Source organism: Dermacentor variabilis, chromosome 10 (assembly GCF_050947875.1).
Source record: "Dermacentor variabilis isolate Ectoservices chromosome 10, ASM5094787v1, whole genome shotgun sequence".
NCBI lineage: Eukaryota > Metazoa > Arthropoda > Arachnida > Ixodida > Ixodidae > Dermacentor > Dermacentor variabilis.
Window position 1 is genome coordinate 9582636 of NC_134577.1, and position 17943 is coordinate 9600578.

Genomic DNA, 17943 nt, shown 5'->3' on the forward strand with positions numbered 1-17943 from the left:
GGGGCCCCAAACTATTGGGGCCCCTATTCTAAAACTCCCTAATGTACGCAACGGAAACATAGCTATGCAACTGAAAAGTATGGCGTGTTACAGCGCATGCGCTCGTCGCTCCACGTTCACCAAGAAAATGCACTTGTTAGCCCAGTGGCTATCATGACACCATAGGAGCCGGTTCACCGTGACTTAGCATTTCCCGACGGCGCTCCGCGAGGGTGTCACCACAGTGTGCATGAAACTTCAATTTTTTTTACCGCGTAGCTGTTATACGTTAAGTTCTGGCGGTTTGTGTGCGCAGGCAAAAAAGATGGCGGCCACCCCAGAGCTAAAAGAGCTAAAGCTTAAAGCAAAAGCCGGCTGTGCCCCAGCTGGGTTTAATCGTAAGGAGTGTCAAAGAGTATTGTGATAAAAAAAAATATCGCAATAAAAAAAAAGTAAAAGCGGAATGGCACTGTTTAGTATGGATTGCGGTTTGGCGTCGCTACGTAACTATGGTCGTAACTTTATCTCAGTTCCACCCGGGCAATGGCTAGGCCGCGTGCGATGAGGACTGCGGAAGAACAGCGCGCCCACGAAGAACACCGTCGTGAACAGAAGCGGGAATGTGAGCGGCGACGGTGGGCGGCTCGTCATACGGACGAAGGTCGTGACGCAAACGCCAAGCGTGTGCGCCTTGGGTTGGATCGCCCCTACCGACTGCACTCCCCTCGTAACTGTGGGTGATTTCAACATAGACGTATCTCGGCCAGACGGAAAGTGGTTCGTGGCATTTCTCTTGGAAAGGTTCGGCCTTCAATGTCGCACAAACATCAGTGTGCCCACGACGCGTCATCGGTCGTGAACCTTTCCAGTGTCGCCACAGAGCCACTGGGCGTATATCACAGCGATCATAAAGCAATAGCCACCTTGGTGACCAAATAATAAATAAAAAAGCAAACAAAGGAAGGCTAAAAAATTAAAAAGAGCATTGAGTATGCAATTAAAAAAAAAACATGTCCTGAAAGAAACGAAATTCATAGTGGTATGTCTTTTATGTTCAATTAACATATTTATTATGAAAATATTTATCACCAAATATACAACTCCGCTGGTTTTCCACTTTCGCAGAATGGAATAGCTCTGAAGTTTTTCTTCGTATCTCGCGATGAGGCAAGTCGCGAGACAAGAAATAAAGGCCATTTGAGTGCGCACGGCTTCACTGGTTTTTCACCAAGCTATAGGTCCGATGGGGGTAGCCGCGCTTTTCACAATAACGATAAGACAGGCCACCCACCGCGTGAAAGGGACTTGTCATTCCCTGGTCATTTTGCAGGGACGAGACCGACGCGCGAGAAAAATTATGCCGAGATTTGGAAGAATTGTAAGCGTCCCAGAGCCATCCGTGCGTTTTTTTTTTTTCTATTTTATGTTTGATAGTGCGAAGGCTCGGCTGGCGATGGATACGATGTATTTCTTAGCCCTGTAATACCCACGAAACACAGAACCTCTTAAAAACCTCTTGAAACGCCTACAAATTGCTATAGACGCGTCCTTGTCTATGCTAAGATTGAAAATAGAATTTCTTCTAAACGTAACCTCAGCACCTGGAATATGTTAGTATATATTCTATCTGAAGTAAAACCTGCTACTGGGATCACTAGAGTCTATTTTGGTAAACACATTCAGAACGTCTAACTCGAGAACTCTTTAAAATCTTTTTGTCTAAAAGTGCATAAAATGCCAAACGGCGTGCTAAGAGTGCTGTTACCGTCGGCCGTTGGCGTTAACGAATAAAAGACGCCACAGACAAATCGAACTCGTAGAAAGCAACATAATAAGTTGGCTTTAATGTTAGATGATTTCGCACCGGAACTTCAACAATCAAGGGCGTGTTATTGTTTTCCATACGGGGCGCGCCCACGACGCCTGGAAACCATTCCTCTATGCTCGCGCAGCAGGTACTGACAGCAGCAGGAGTGAAACGCCAGTGTCGCAGTGACCACAGCGGTGTCACAGAGCCACCGCGCTGCACTCACTTCGGCGGCAGTCAAGTAGACACGCTCCAAATTTGTCAGGCATCTCATTCCGTGCTGTAAACACCGGGAGGCAGGAAGTTTGAAAAAAATACGACCACTGCCGCCCGCAACGTCTTTGTTCTATGCCCGCAATGTATGGCAATGTCTCGGTCGTGGGTTCGTTATGTCAGTTGTGCGTAATTCTAAGCCGTTCTGTACATTTATACTGGATATTAACTGGAATCATTTAGCTGTGCTGACGCTGCTTGCCGTGTGTTTTGCATCAGTGCTTCGTGACATCGCCCGTATTGCTTCACAATGGCGGGATCTGCGTTCGTCGCCTTCAGTATTCTCGGTGCGTCTATGGACTTCTAGCCACCATAGTGCGTCTTTGTACGTCGCACGTTCGTATAACACTTTTTCCGGTAAGTGAAATACTTTAAATTGCACTTCGTTTTTCGTCAACAATGTGAATATTTTTAGGTATTTATATAGCCTAATCTAACTAACTTTTAGCCTAGTAGATGCTTCATCTGGAAGTGCAATCACGACTGCTTGGCATTTATTAATGAATGACTGTGGGTCACCTCATTTGTAATTGCAAATCTGTCTTTCAACTGACTTGATGACCTCTTATTTTGTTCTTTTCACTCTATAGACAGCTAGGCATCCTTCTTGTCCCTTGGCGCTAGCTGGGTGACGGGACCTCATCATGATCAGTGTAAGCCAATGTACTGTACCCTCTCTGGTCCTCCCAGTGCTTTGTATATGGGTTAAGGCCGGAGAGCGCTTCGTGGTAAAAGAGCTAGTTGGTGTCTCACAAGCGGGCATTCTTTTGCACTGGTCCGTTATAAGCTGCCACTATTATAACTTATTTCTCAGTGCCAATGTACATACGCAGTTCTACTATTAGTTTCCCTAAGCCTTACAAAATTTAAGTGTAGGTATAGTCAGTGCTATGTAAGAACTCACAAATTAACTCTGTTGTGTCATCATTTTACCAGTTTTCCATGCATGAGTAAAAATTTGCTACAGCAGTGAACATTACACCTTGCTTCCCTAATGTACAAATGTATTCAAGCCAGTATGTGATTAGTTCTCTATTTTAAATGTTTTCTGTGTGATTTAGTTTGTTTACAGGAATTTACTGTACAGCATCAACAAGCAGTCTAACTTAAGATTTATGTGTGTGATGCAAAGGTATGCTTTGCCGCTACAATTGATAAAACATGGTCCGAGGCTTCCATACAAGAAAAACTTCAATTTGGCTCTGCCACCATCAGCACTTGGACGGCGCTTGCCAAATGAATCACATAAGGTAGTTTTGCAGACTGTTTTTTAACTCTATAGACTGTATAGCTATCGATTGTATTGATTGTTTTGTTTGATTTTTGGGGTTTAGCATCCCGAAGCAATTACACAATGTTATCATTTAGAGACTGCGTCTATACAGGGCCTTTCACCTAACTTGAACCAAGGATTTAAAAAAGGGTGATAACCGCAACTGAGTATAACCAACGCCAAAGAGTTACAATAGCTTGCAGCGGCCCTAATTTTATAGGCGTCTCAGAACAGGCTGTTAGTAAAAGTTAAACGCTCGCGTTTGAAATACCAAAATCACGTTCTGAATATGAAACGCGCTGTAGTGGGAGACCGCGGATTATTTTTGGCTACCTGAAGTTCAACGCGCACCTAAATGTAAATGCACGAACGTTCTTGCATCCCACCCCGCTCAGAATGCAGGCGCCGCGGACGGTATCGAGCCGGTGACCTCAACAGCGCAACGCATATCTACAGTTACCACGGCGTGTCTTGAATTTGAAGGAGTAAATAATAATTATATAACTCAATTCCTGCTTCGACACAGGACTCAGTATTCTTACAAGCAATTCAGCAAATTCCGCTTGACGGTGCTTAAACACTTATTTGATGATCTGCACTAAAGCCAATTTTGTAGCAACGACCCAGAAAGAACGGCACTCCTGGTCTTTTCCACTATCCATTTATGGAGATAGTATAACCATGCTATCTCGTATATGCAGAAAGTCAGTCAGTCAGCTTCAGTCAACATCGCAGAAGGAACTTCATATCTTAACGACAACTATGCGCCGAAGTACAACTACATTTAAGTTGCGAATTGCTCTCTGGAAATCAGGCAGACGGCGAATCTGTTCGCGAGTACATTTGAGCATTGCACCAAGCATTGGGACACGCAAACACCACTGTAGGCTCTTTGCGTCTTTCCGAAAGCTGTGGTTTGGGTACCCCAACGCTTGGATACCCCAATAACAAACTTTCTATTGTAAACTATTCAAGATCGCATACTAACGCATTATTCGGCGCAGCAGACATTCAATGAATGACTCCGTGACATTGCGGCTCGTGGAATCCAAGACCGCACACCATCCAGGACACTGTTAGCAAGGACTAAGCTGAGTGAGCCAGCAGAATCTGCAGTGGTTCTCCCGCTGTGGCGCCTTCAATGCTCAAGCAGAGCGCGCGCCTGTGGGGGCGTGCCCGAGGAGCGGCCATGTTTGCTCGCCACCTTGATACGCGGACGCTCTTCGTCGGCCTACCTTTCAGCGTGGTCGTGAAAAAATGAAAGATGCCTTCGCGCGAAGTGCTCCAAGCCGGTTTTCACCCAATTGAAGTTTCTTTCTTTTTTCCGCGGCATGGCGTCAGTAGAAACTAAATATAAGCATGCAGGCCCGTTTCATAGAGATACTGCAATGGCGACTTATAAAATGTGTTGTCCATAATCCATATTTCATAGTCTTCAGCTCAATCACACTTGAATTTAGCACCTAGTACCAGTACCAAGTCGCAGCTGGACGGAAATGAGGCGTCGGTGCGCAGTTTGGGTTGTTTAGGTAGTTCGCCAGTAGGCAATTACGATCGAGCAAGAAAAATGTATATCAGAAGACTAGGGAAATTTTTCTTAACTGGCTAGTGTTGACATATTTGACACAAGTGTACCGCCATTTTATCCTGACGCGTCACCTTGCAGCGCCGCTGGTCTGGCACAGCAACTGAAATATATAGGCAGGCCCATCGCTTTCAGCTCTCGACGCTGACACCTTTCGAGGACATTTCTCACCTGCAGAAGCAAGCGCTTCTCTGTTAGGCTTAGCTGTTGGGCCGACAGTTGGTTGCAGCACCGTACCGTGCTGGTAATGATATCAGCAGGAATAGAAGTGGGCCCTACTTTACGTCCCTTAACAGTGTCGGCAAGTGCCATCTTAATGTAGCGGGCCCTGCAGTTCGAGTGTCACATTAAACTAAGGTCTGAATCCGAGCTAATTCATAAGGCGATATCTTTGACAGACAGACAGACAGACAGACAGACAGACAGACAGACAGACAGACAGACAGACAGACAGACAGACAGACAGACAGACAGACAGACAGACAGACAGACAGACAGACAGAGATAGATAGATAGATAGATAGATAGATAGATAGATAGATAGATAGATAGATAGATAGATAGATAGATAGATAGATAGATAGATAGATAGATAGATAGCTCCGCTGGCTCTTGCCATCTTCTCAGCTCTCTGGATCAGGTTAAGTTCAGGTTGATCATATATATATATATATATTGCTGTTGCATTTGTGTTAAATAATATGGAAGATAACAGATTGTAATTGTATACTGGTAGTTATTTTTCACAACTGTATTGTAACTAGTTTCCATAACACGAAAGTATCTGCATATATTTGTTTAAAATGCTGTTATATCCACATTTTATGCGTGATTGTATTGCACACCAGCCGCTACCATGCCTGTCTGGGATATCGGAGCTTTTGTCAACCGAAGAAATTTCGGCTTTTTTTCCGGCTCTTCCTTTTTCACCTTGTATTCAGTGGTGAAAATAAAAAAATCACAATGATGATGATGATGATGAGTTGGTAGTCGAGGGCCGAGCTGGACAGCAACGGACCATCGCAAAATCCAAATCAAGACAAATGCGTGTCCGTGTTTTCCACTCGTTTAGTCCCTTCCTTTCAGTAGATCACAAGTCTTCGGTTACTTTTAAAGCATCTTTGAACAACTTTCCACGTATAAGGCCTGCAAACTTGTATTATTGTAGGTGAGCCTTAATGCTCTGTATACAGTTAAAACTCGATCTAACGAAACCCGATTTTACGAAGTTTCTGATCTAACGAAGAAATTTTCATTCCCCGGCAGGTACCCATATAATTTAATGTTGTTATCAACCCGAATTAACAAAGCTACCTGAACACCAAATCGCATTTAACGAAGTTCTCCTGAAATAAATAAGTAAAAAAGCAGTAATTTCTTTCTAGCTTTGACACAGACAGGTTTTTCTTCGAGCGCGCTCTAACGATATCGCGTTAAAACGTCTAGGCGCCTATAGTCAGGACCCCAGCTTTATTTTGGCGACGTTGCAGACTTCAGCTTCGAAGACTTTCTTTGCGCCGACGCAGACGCAACGGAGACTGACGAAGGCGTCGTCCAGCTTGTCACCGGTGCACGAGAAGCCGTCTAAAATGTGGACGATGCGGAAGGCCCCGAAGCTCCTGTGCCCACTCCAAGCCAGCTGATGGATCCCATCGATCTCTTGAGGCGGTGTGTTGTCGCCCACGAGGGAACCGAGGACGCACTGAAAGCGCTTGTGGGCTATGAGAAGTGCGCACGCCCACTGCTGGTGAAGCGCATGCAGGAGAAGATCACGAGCTTTTTCACTGCAAAATACTAAATTCGCAGTTCTTTCCAAAGCACCAAGGTGTGTTGTTTTGTTTTTCTTTCAGTTTCACGCGCACGCAATTCAGGCCGCCCTCGCGGACTCTTCGCTCGCTCAGGCGTGCGTTAGAGGCTAATACAAATGGGTGTCCCTATGTAACAATTTTAGATTTCGAAAGACCAAACAATCCCTTTCTCGATTTTAGGAACTTCCAGTTTAAACTAAATAATTCCAGTGTGGTCACCATTTAGTTAAATCGAGTTTCAACTGTATGTGCATAACAATATCCACAGTATTGACATGTGAAGTTTAATCAATAACTATCGTACCATGATACGTTTTGAACTACGCTTAATTTAGTAATGATGTTATAATATCCTTTGTGGATTTCGTGTTCTGTTATTTGCTTTTTCGCAAGTAATGATTGCCATTGCTTTGCTGCCCTTGTGAAATTGGTGACAGCTAGTCCAGCGAAATTCCGATTCACTTTCCATGGGACGGCTCCGTGAACCATCGGTGAGGGCATTCATGACGTGGCGCGCGTATGGTCTAGGATAACGTCTGTCAATCTTTCAGAGCTGTGTACAATATAATTGGCCTAAAAGGTTTGTGCACTGTTGTCTCCACCCTTACTTTCGTAACAGGCTCGAGCTATTCGTTACAGATGTCCTTTTTACGGGGGGCCAGAAGATCATGTTCTGGAAAGTCCGTGCTACAGTTTTGCCTTTCGGGCACGAATCTCGTCCGTCTACATCACTAACGAAGACTGGTCCCGGGCGCCATTCTGGTGGCCGTGCTTGCACGGCTTGTTGTGCAGAACCTGTTGCGTTTTGTACATAAAGGCCCAACCTGCTACTTCAGGTTGTCAGCTGGCTATAAACAGGTGCCAGATGATCGCGGTTTCAAAAACTGTCACACTAGTTGATAGACAAAAGTTTCATAATGGATCGACGCTGTCGCCGTTCGGTCGTCGACTCGGGAATGAACGTCAGCTAGACTTTAGATAAAGTTCTCTCGCTTTGGCTTGTTGTACCGTTGTCAGATAGCGGACTACATTTCTCGAGCCAGCGGTTTACATTGATAGAACAGTATAACATTTCACCTTTCCGACATCAATCTCATTGCCCTACGGCAGTCGCTCTCTATGAAAGATGGACTTCCAAATTCGTCTTCGAGTGAAAATAAATGTCCTTTCTCTCTCTCTCTCCCTTGCAGTCTTCTTCCTGCTCTTCTTTCCTGCGCGAGTCCATTTGATGTTGTTCCTTGTTCGTCTAGTAAAGGAGAGGTGTATCTCACAGGCGTACTTGTGAGATACACCTTATTTCATTTCTCTTTTGCGGGTTTACGCGTCTTTATGGCGAATGGCGGGCGTTATTAACATTTGTACTAGTAAAGGTACCCCCTCCCTCATTTGCATAGAAAAGTTACCTTGGGTAGGACCCCCCCGGAGAAAAATTCTGGCTACGTGCCTGAATCTTACATTACCTTGGCCCAAGTCCTCTTGTAAAAGCACAAAGGATCCAGCTTGAGGCTTCCCTTTCGGGTCAGCTGTTGATCAATGCGTTCATACTCCGCCTTCGTCGGGGCGGTATCGATACTGGAGCCTACGTGAAGGAATAGATACTGCGTAGAAAAAACGAAGGCGAGAAAGGAGGGGCACGTACTAGCGCGAACAATCGACTTATTTTATTTCAGTCAGAGGTTGTCAATTTACGCGTTTTATCGACACGTGCCCAACAAGCTCCCCCCCCCCCCCCAGCACACATTTCTATATAAAAAAATAAATATAGATAACGAGTTCGTTACTGCAACATGCCCCGCGAGAACTTCCGACTTGACATTAGCCCTACTGGCTATATTAAACAATGTAATTGAAGTGTCGCTCATGGGTAGAGGCGGTATAAAACGCATTAGCTCTCTGGCAGTAGATCTTTGCTTCTAACCGAAATATTCATTTACGGAAGTCTGTCCAAAATTTAAAATTCGTCTCTCTCGCGCAGTATCTTTTCCTAAGCATTACGAACCAAGTAACCTAACATCAATCTTTATTCTCCATACTCGTGGTGAAGGGTGACGTAGTCGTGAGTTCCACGGAATACCATCTGATCAGATAATATTATTGTTAAGAGTGGAGCAAGTCACTACAGCCACAGTCAAAAACAAAATGACATTTCGGGTCCCTCGTTCGTGTTTTATGTTGCGAACAAAAGATCCGTACAGGTCTCGAGACTTCATTTTGTTTTGACTATGGCCAGCTTCATTCCTAATATTCATTTACGCATGCATCGCTTCACGCTCGGCTTTCACAAGGGCGCGATGACGTTCTGGGAACCGCGGGTGCAAGGAAGACGAGGCAAGGCACGTTTCTTCCATTTGTTTTTATTAAGACAGTGTGATCATAATGCTAATTCTAGGAACTCACCCGGAAAGCCAACATCCATCGGGTGTACAGGGGAGGTTTAGTAACGTGAAGGGGGCAAGGGGGCAAAATGCGTGCTCGGCAGAAAAAAATCTGGATTTGCCGACGACCTGCGCATGCGTTCCACGCACACCGCAAAACATTTCGCAACTTTTTTGAAATTGTTTTTAGCACTTTGTTTTAGCCATTCGGAGTAGACTAGTTCACATATAACGGAAATCTGTAAAGTGTTAATAACAAAGGAGGGAGAGGCATTGCTGTTAGTATACATGTGAAATACTAACACACGCTGAAATAAGACTGGCAGAAAGTAATAAAAACCTGAATGGGACTGTGAGGAAGCGCTGGTTGAGAGCGACCAACATGGCGTTCATTATTCTGCTGAAAACGGGAGCGTACGACGCACCCTTAACAGTGCGACACTGAAGGGTGTAATTTTTTAGTTTCTTTTTTGACACTTTGGCTAGAGCTTTCAATGTTATTTTTCATTTCGTTTCATTTCATTAGAATGCAACCTCTCCTCAATGAAATGTACCTGTCTTTTTTCGGGAGCATTCGGGAAAGGCGAGACGCGAGAAAATATTTGGTGTTCGGCCAATGGCACCACAGTTTTAACCTTCGGGCATGCATACTATCTCTTACCCGTTCAATGTCGTACGCGAACGTAGCCGAGAGGTGTCGCGCCTGTGACATTTGCGAAGCTGAGCACAACTAAACAGCTTGTCGAAATTACCACTGCGACATGCAACTGTTCTATGCTGACATCCTGGCAGAAATGTCACTAACGCGACGCAAATACGGTGTTTCTTAACCACCTAATGCCGAGGAACAGCTGCGCTTTGTAATGGCGAATATAACAGGATGTCAGCCATAGAGATTCGACACCCGACCACGCCATGGAACGGAGGTAATAGACAGCGTTGTAGCGCGCACGTTATGCCAGATCTGGCTGTATTAAATAATAAGTGAATATCCCTTCCCAAGCTGCCGAAAGAGTAGCTGGATTGTAGAATTTACAGTATGGCGAACTCCTTCTCATCGGCGTGAAATATTGCACCCTTCAGCGCATTTCGCTCCGCGTAGGCATTAAAATACACCCTTTACGATAATACCTTGTAATACCTGCAACAGTGAAATTCGTAATGCCGAGTTTTCATTTTGTATTTTCTGCTTTCATCAACGGTGCAGAAATTGCTGAGACGACACGGGAGATCTAAACCAGTGTTCTAACGCGTGCTTCTGCGTGTGTCTTCACATTTGAATTCGAAGCCCGAAACAGTCGTTTTGTATCGGGCACGAACACACACACACAAAAAAAGAAGACACAAAAGAGAGTAAAACAAACGCGTCAAACACAACTCTTAGCTTATTTCTGTTTACTAAGGGGCATCGTTATGCTCTCCTATACAGCAATGTGCACATGGATCCTGAGGCTCCGACTCATAGCCTTGCCTTTAACACTCAGCAAAAAGGGTAACAAACAAAACAGCTTCCCTACGATTCCTAAAGAAGAGTCTAGACACAACCTTTGGGGAGGAAAGTGCATCGTTGCATACACTCCCGTACTTTTTTTTTCTTCTCCACACCCGCCTCCTCCTAAGAACCTTGTTTAGTTTTTCGCCGTGCAGAGCACTTATACACACCTATAACGACACCGGTTATCATGACGGAGTAGTCAGTTAATTCGTTAAGTTAATAAAGACGTCCCACCGTGAACGCTTTGTGCAAGAGAGTGTCAGCGACGGAACGAAAACAGTAAAAGCCATTCCAGGTAATAAACTCAGCCCCGGTTACAATGAGTAAAATTTCCCTGCCCACTTATCAAGAGTTTCTTTTCTTATATATATAAAGTGACCTGCAACTCGGCGCTTGCTACATCTCTCGCATATGGCATGTCCACACACTTTCCACGCATAACAAGCAAACAGGAGATAGCGTGTATTTATGGAGTGAGAACTTCACACAACAAGTGTTCCACGAGTGTGGGTGGGGCGAGTTGGTTGGTGGGAAAGAATAAAATACGTCACTATCATCGTTTTCCCTCATTTTCTTTGTTTCTTCCGTTCTAACGCGTCGTCGTACTCTCTAACACACTATCTCTGCCTCATCACACACTCTCCAAAAATGCAACAATTCAACAACCCAGTGTCCTTTCGTATGAGTGTGTGTCCGTATACCCTCCTATAACGAGAAGTCAGAAGCGAGTGTCCCGCCCGTCTTGCCGCTTATGCGCACGTACAATGTATTGCTCGTACTCGTCGAGGTCAAATACAGCGGTAGAAGCGGCGGTGACTTATAACGACATAAACACGCGCGCGTCACCTCTTGTCGTCCGCGACAGGGGGCGGAGTCCGCGTATGTATACGTGTATCTTTTCCAGCTGCCTTGGTTTCTAAGAGCAGCCGCGAGTATTAAGTATATGTAACCGCTGAACGACCCGGCTACCGACTTTGCCTCCCAGCCGTTCTCCCCCGCTGCAGGGATAGAGTGAAAGATGAGACACAACGTTCCACGGTCGAGTCTCGGAGCTCGTGGCTGCATCCTTACGTGTGTGTTTGTGCGACATCGGTCCATACTGAGTTGATCACCACGTCCAATTCACGGCGGCTCCGCGTGTTGCGGACACTGCAGCCCGACAACTGCCGACAGGCATCGTGCAGGGCGAACAAAAACTCGGCTAGTCGAGAGAGCGTCGCCGTGTCCTCTTTTGCCTGTCCGTCATGCTGTTGGTGGGGCTTTCACACACACAAAAGTAAGGTGTCGTGTTCACAGTGGGCGCGGCGTAGACAACGTGCGTTATGCCAAGTCTAGGTGGCGCTGTTGTTGCTGTTTGCTGACTAGATGCACTGCTTTTCGCACGCTCGCGATAGGGGGCGCTCACACGAACGGCAATTCGCGTGTGCGGAGGAAGAAGAGAAGAACCGAAGCAAGCACGAGAATAGGCGCGCTGCTTGACAAGACGACGGCTTCAGATCCGGCGCCGGAAAGAAAGAAAGAGTGAGAGAGAGGAAAAAAAATGTTCGGACGGCAACGGCGCCACATTTGGCTTGTGTACACATGCCCATGCCTTTAGGTCCCACTCGCCTTCTATTTGGTTCGCATGGTACACTGCGATCCAGCGTGCGCGCTTGCTTGCTCATCAAAGGTGCACGGAACAGCGAAATGCGAACGAGCGACAGACCGAGGCGCTGACGGCACAAAGCGGCACTTGTGGTGCCCGAGACGATGCACACAACACGTCGCGGCGCGGTTACGTGAGTCACGGCACCAGCAGGGCTCTGTTTGCCACGCAGCGACGCACTACACACACGGCTTGGTACACACACAGACACAAACACGCACGCCGCTGTCGAAGTCCTAGCCTACGAGGCGCAGCGCACTGGGTATTTATAAGCGTACGACGACTCCTCCGGGAAACGGGGACCCCGGCGGGGGGATGGCGAGAACGTGCGAAAGGGCGGGGAGGCGGCGGACCTTTTTTTTTTTTTGTCCCTTTCTTAAGAGTCAGGGCCGCAGTTAAGCAGCAGAGATGAGGTGGCGAGGTCGCGGTCCGACGTGACGCCCTCGGTCGAAGTCCTGCGCCTTCGGGCGCCGCCGCACCAGCGACTCAATAAGTTAAGGGTGGCGACGCAGCAGACCCGGAACCGGCCTAGCAAGCCTGCTGCGGCTCGCCCTGCCGCCGACGCGTTCTTCGTCGTAGCCGCCGGCTTCGTCGCCGTCGTCGGCGACGGAGACGTCGGCTGTGGCGGCGGCGGGGGGCGATCCAGTAGAAGTCTAGAGCACGCCTTCGTGCGGGCGTCTTGAGGAGCAGGAGTCGCCGGCTGCTAGCCGTCCGACGACGTGGGACTCTCCTCGCGGATGCAGTTGTCGTCGTCCTCGGGCTCCTCGATGGTGATCTGGAACTTTATCTTGTCCGCGGAACCGCCCTTGGCCTCGTCGTCGTCGTCGGCGGCGCCTTCTTCGTCACCGCCGCTGCCGTCGGCGGGTGCGATGTCGGGCACGCTGGACGTCGGGCTGATGGGGATCATGTTCTGGTACCAGTCGCGGTTCTCCTCCAGCCGGTCCAGGATCTCCTGGGCGTCCGGGTGCACCAGGTCGGCCCACGTCTCCCAGAGCGGGTGCGCGATGTAGTCGATGAAGCCCACCTGCGAAAAGGATGTAGTGAGAAAAGGTACCAGTATTTCCTGCTTTTGGTGAAACCCCGTGTCAACACCAGAATTGATCAGGCGGAACGATGGCCGACCAGGCACGCCCGGCTAATTCAGCCTTTTGCAACACCACCAACACCAGCGGCAGCGTGAGAAAACATGCTGAATGGCTGTCAAGAGAAATGAATTCCTGGACGCGCACGCGCATTGAGACAGGCATGCTTCGAACTGCCGTGGTCGCACTGTACACGTCTCAATTTCGATGCTTCTGATTCAGGTTGAAAATATGTTTACCAGAATAGTCTGTCTGCTGTTAAACGCAATATTGGGAAACACCATGCTCCAGACGTGAGAAGAGAGAGAGGAAGACTAGTCAAGTTGAACTGTTTCTTTTTTCAGCCAGCCTGCTTGTGCCGCGAGCAAACTCATCGGGCGCAATTTTTCTAAGCTGCCTAAGCTATTCACCTGTCATTACACACACCTACTGGGTGAACTTAGTACAGTGTGCGTGACCGAGTACGCACCTGTGTTTTCTCGATGGTGGCCGTATGCCGGTCGCACATGGGACTGATGTCGAGGTTCTCGGCGCGCTCCTTGTCGCCTTGCATGAAGAACTCGGACATGACCAAGTCAACCCACGTCCTGTACAGCTCTAGCGGCTTGGTCGGGTTGCTCAGGTCAGCGCAGTGGATCATGTTCTGTAACACCTGGACGACACGCACAGCAGGTATTTTAGGGCCTCCGTAGGTGGCACACACGTGTTCAGAGACCGCGTTATACAGTGTAACGCGATGCCTGAAGCCAACGCTCACGCAGCGGTTTGCTCAGGTCGCCTTAGCACTGCTCTGACAATATGGTACTCTCTTTCAGAAACCATGCACTAACTGACTACTTCACAGCAGTACCCGGAGCGACTTGCACTCTTTCTCGATTCTGCCAAATTGGAGAAGCTTGCAATCAGTGGCCACGAACGTACCGTATCATGCATGCGTAAATAGCGCAACCAAAGAGTGGAGCGTCAGTCTCGGAAACCGAGTCCTGACAGAGAGAGAGAGAGAGAGAGAGAGAGAGAGAGAGAGAGAGAGAGAGAGAGAGAGAGAGAGAGAGAGAGAGGAAAGGGGAAAGGCAGGGAGGTTAACCAGAGAAAAAGATCCGGTTGGCTACCCTACACTGGGGAGAGAGGGGAGGGGGAGGTAAAGTGGTAACAAAGTAGAGATAAGGAAAGGAAGGAGCGTAGACACACAATCACAATCGGTTACTGGCACCGAATACTGTCATCGCACAGCACAGTGACACTTGCCACACTATCAACATTTGTTCAGGCTACAGCCGCCCGTCCAATTCTGTCGCCCTCAAAAACCGCAACAGTGCCCTCGTCGCCCTCTGCTGCGATGGCTTGTGATGGCGGTATTTTAAAATAAGTTCCTGACAGAAACATGCACAAGAATACCGGATAAATTATTTTACTAATGACTATTTAATCCCAGTAGTGCGTGGGCCCAAATAAGCAGTTAATGGTGGTGTGAACAGCAACGGCCGAATTTACATTTCGCCTGGATGAAGTACACTTTACATCACACCATAACGGATCACGAAGCATGGGAACGTTGAAAAAGTAAACAGTGTCTTTCCTTTCTTTTATTTTTTCCGAAATGAAGTTCGATGCGAGGTACAAGAGATGGCTGGCTAAGTTCTTCACCTGTATCCTTTCGGTGTAGTTGTCGAGAAGGAGAACTCCAGAGCCGGCGACCTTCTTGGTTTCAACCATGGTCTTGAGATCGGCGAGCAAGCTCATGTGTTTAGACATGTCTGTGGCGAGGACCATGTCGATGACCATCTTACGCAGAGTGAGCCGCTGCTTTTTTGTGAGGTTCTCGAAGATGTTGCACGTCTCGTCCTGGAGCAGCTTGAACGAAACGGCCAGAGAGTGGTTCTCGAGCACTGACTCGTCGTTGTACATGATGGCAAGCTCAGAACCTGGTGTTCGGAGGGAGGGGGAAAACGCACACAATTTTTCGTGAGCATGACCAAAACAATTAGAAGTCCAGTCTTACGCAGCAATCATATTAAACACACCATCTTTATTCAAGGCACCTTTCTGTCCCAAATCATGTCACTCACGGTAGACGTACATCATGAAATGCAACATGTGACAGTTTTGTCAGAAGCTCTCACCGCCGATATCACAAGTCCTGACATTTCCCCAGAAGTGCTCAAAGCTTATCACGAGCAACGTTTTAATTTGTCATGGTGATTAGGACTAGGCAAATCGCTGTTCTTGATAACTTTCATCTTACTGCTATGGATTGTTTCTTGGAAGACGAATTAAGCTCATTTTATGTCGTTTCAAAAATCGCGACAGCGTGCTATGGCTCAAAGAGGACAGGGTGCAGACAGCAGCAGCACCAATGGCTTAATTGTCCTATCCCTAGACTGTTTAAATAGTATGAACTCGTCGATACTTTATACAAGCCCACAGGGTTCCTATTCTCAGACCCGTCGCAATGATATCGAGAGATGTGTCACTGCTTCTAGTTCACAGAGAGGACATACACTGCGAGCTGTCAGAAAAGTCACTTGAGGAGCGGTGGGATGAAACTGTATGATATTGCAATGTTATATGATCGCAGTCGACGCGCCAAGTAGTAAATTTAATGCATATACCACCACTTACTGGTGTTGATGAGGTACTGGTTGGTGACGCCTGGGTGGTCGACATCGTGAATGGCTCCGGCGAAGAGCGCTGCAAGAGTCTCGAGGTCTGTGAACACGGTGTCAAGTGCGGGCGACAGCAACAGCACGTGTACGGACTGCGTGACGTCAGCCGCATGACTGCTGTTGTGGTACGGAACCTTCAGGTAGTGGTCTTCCAGAGTCAACAGGAAGGTCAGGAACTTTTTGGACGAAATGTCGAACGTCTTAAGCAGGTCACGATCCTGAAAGAAATGCCGTTTTTCAAGCGACGCGTGACGATTAACGAACCATATGCACGGCGGAAACTGTCGCCAATGAAGTAAACATTTATGGGCGCAGCAGCTCTTTTTGAATGCGTAGTTTATCCTCTCAATTTCACTCCGCTTGCTCAAGGGCAATATTTTGCTTAGCGAGCCTTTGCCTCGCAAAACATATACCCGACGATTTCATACATGATGCCAGTAATACAGGACGTGGTTCACACTCCCTCCACCTAACATTCTGGTTTCCTGGTTATCTGTAGACGCAGTTGCATTAGATAAAACTAGGCTCGTTATCGTGACTAGCATTGATAGACGCCACATATTCACAACATACCACCTGCAAAAGTTAACCGAGTGCCTGTGAAAACGCGCAAGACCGCTTTCTTTTCGATTACGAGCTCTCTATGCGGTTTCACAAATTTCAATATGACAGGTATTTAATGTATGACATAACGTCGCGCACTAACAAAACGTTAACCTTCTTTGTGCCGATAAGTGTTCGAAAGAAAAGATAAAACAAAGACCAATAAAGCGGTGCTGTGTTATCTTTTCTCCTTCCCTACGGCACGAGCAGTAGCCTGCTCTTGCTTGAGCCAGCCCCCGTCAAAATGTCAAAATTTTCGAAGACACACGCCACGCATAACAGAATGTGTCGCAGGACCCGATTTGTAATGCTCTTCCAGCGCGCCTGGTGCTGCGAAGCTTAGCTGTGTGAGGACCACTGAATTCTCCACAGAGGCTCGACTATCTACGGCAAGACGTCAGATGTTGCCGCCTTGAAAACATTTAAAGAAGGCTGCACTGACTGGCCCATGCATAAACCATCCTCTAGCACGCGGTCGCAGGCGCACAAATTCTGCGCTCACCTTGAATATGGTGTAAGTGACCGCGGTGAGCGGCTTGCCTCCTGAGTACTCGGCCACCTTGAAGATGTTGCAGCCCCAACGGTCGAGATCCTGGAGGACGAGTCCGAGTTCCTGCTCGCGGGGCGTCTCGACGCCGTACTTGGGCAGCGTGGTGAGGCTGTTGGTGTGGTGCAGGGAGCGCCGGATGCCCGAGATCTGGGACATGGCGTCGGACGGACGATGCTGGCGCGTCTTGCCGCCGCCGCCGCCGCTGCCAGGGACCCCGGGAACCGATCCTGGCGCACCCGCCACGCCGGTTACGGCGACCGTTCCGACGCATTCTTCGGGCCGCAAAACCTGCAGGTCTAGGTCCTGGACCTTGTCTGCGCAGCCCCAGAACAGAATGTCCGTCCCACTCAGACACATGTTTGTGTGTACAGGAACGGCGTTTCGCAATCCGGTGACGAAAGATGGACAAAGCGGCACGCTTCAGACACCATGTCGGTGAGAAAGAAATTTAAATAGAATTATTTCAGAAGCAATGAGGTCGGCCTCGGATAGACCTTCTTAGGCGGATTCCTTGCCTAGGCGGAAATGAATATAGAGGGGGTTATGCGGGTGACGATGAGGAGAGAAAGCAGGGAGCAAATAAATATAGGCGTAACAGTCGCGAGTCGGGACCGTGCTACTCAGGAAAGCAAGTGATTTGGCAGAGTAAGCTGTTGGGGAAATTTATATGAGGGTAGAGTGACTGAGTAAAGACTTTATTTGAAAACAAGGTATTGACAGATGACCTTGTTGTTAGGTAGCCACGAGCGCCTGGGGCCGGGCGGCTTCTACAGCTCTTTTGATGACCTTGACCTGCAGGTCAGGG

General features: G+C 47.8%; 1 protein-coding gene across 10 annotated transcripts in view; it reads right to left on the reverse strand.

Annotated features, from left to right (window-relative positions):
• Positions 1 to 9058: 9058 nt before the first annotated feature.
• Positions 9059 to 17943, reverse strand: part of dnc (phosphodiesterase dunce) — a 708859-nt gene continuing 699974 nt past the window's right edge. For all 10 annotated transcript variants that reach the window (XM_075671523.1, XM_075671522.1, XM_075671521.1 and 7 more), the window contains 5 exons: positions 17091 to 17452; positions 15942 to 16203; positions 14967 to 15244; positions 13792 to 13974; positions 9059 to 13264 (listed from right to left, as the gene is read on the reverse strand). In XM_075671523.1, the coding sequence (XP_075527638.1) occupies positions 12944 to 13264; positions 13792 to 13974; positions 14967 to 15244; positions 15942 to 16203; positions 17091 to 17452 (1406 nt within the window). In that variant the 3' untranslated portion in view covers positions 9059 to 12943. The remainder of the gene's footprint in view (positions 13265 to 13791; positions 13975 to 14966; positions 15245 to 15941; positions 16204 to 17090; positions 17453 to 17943) is intronic.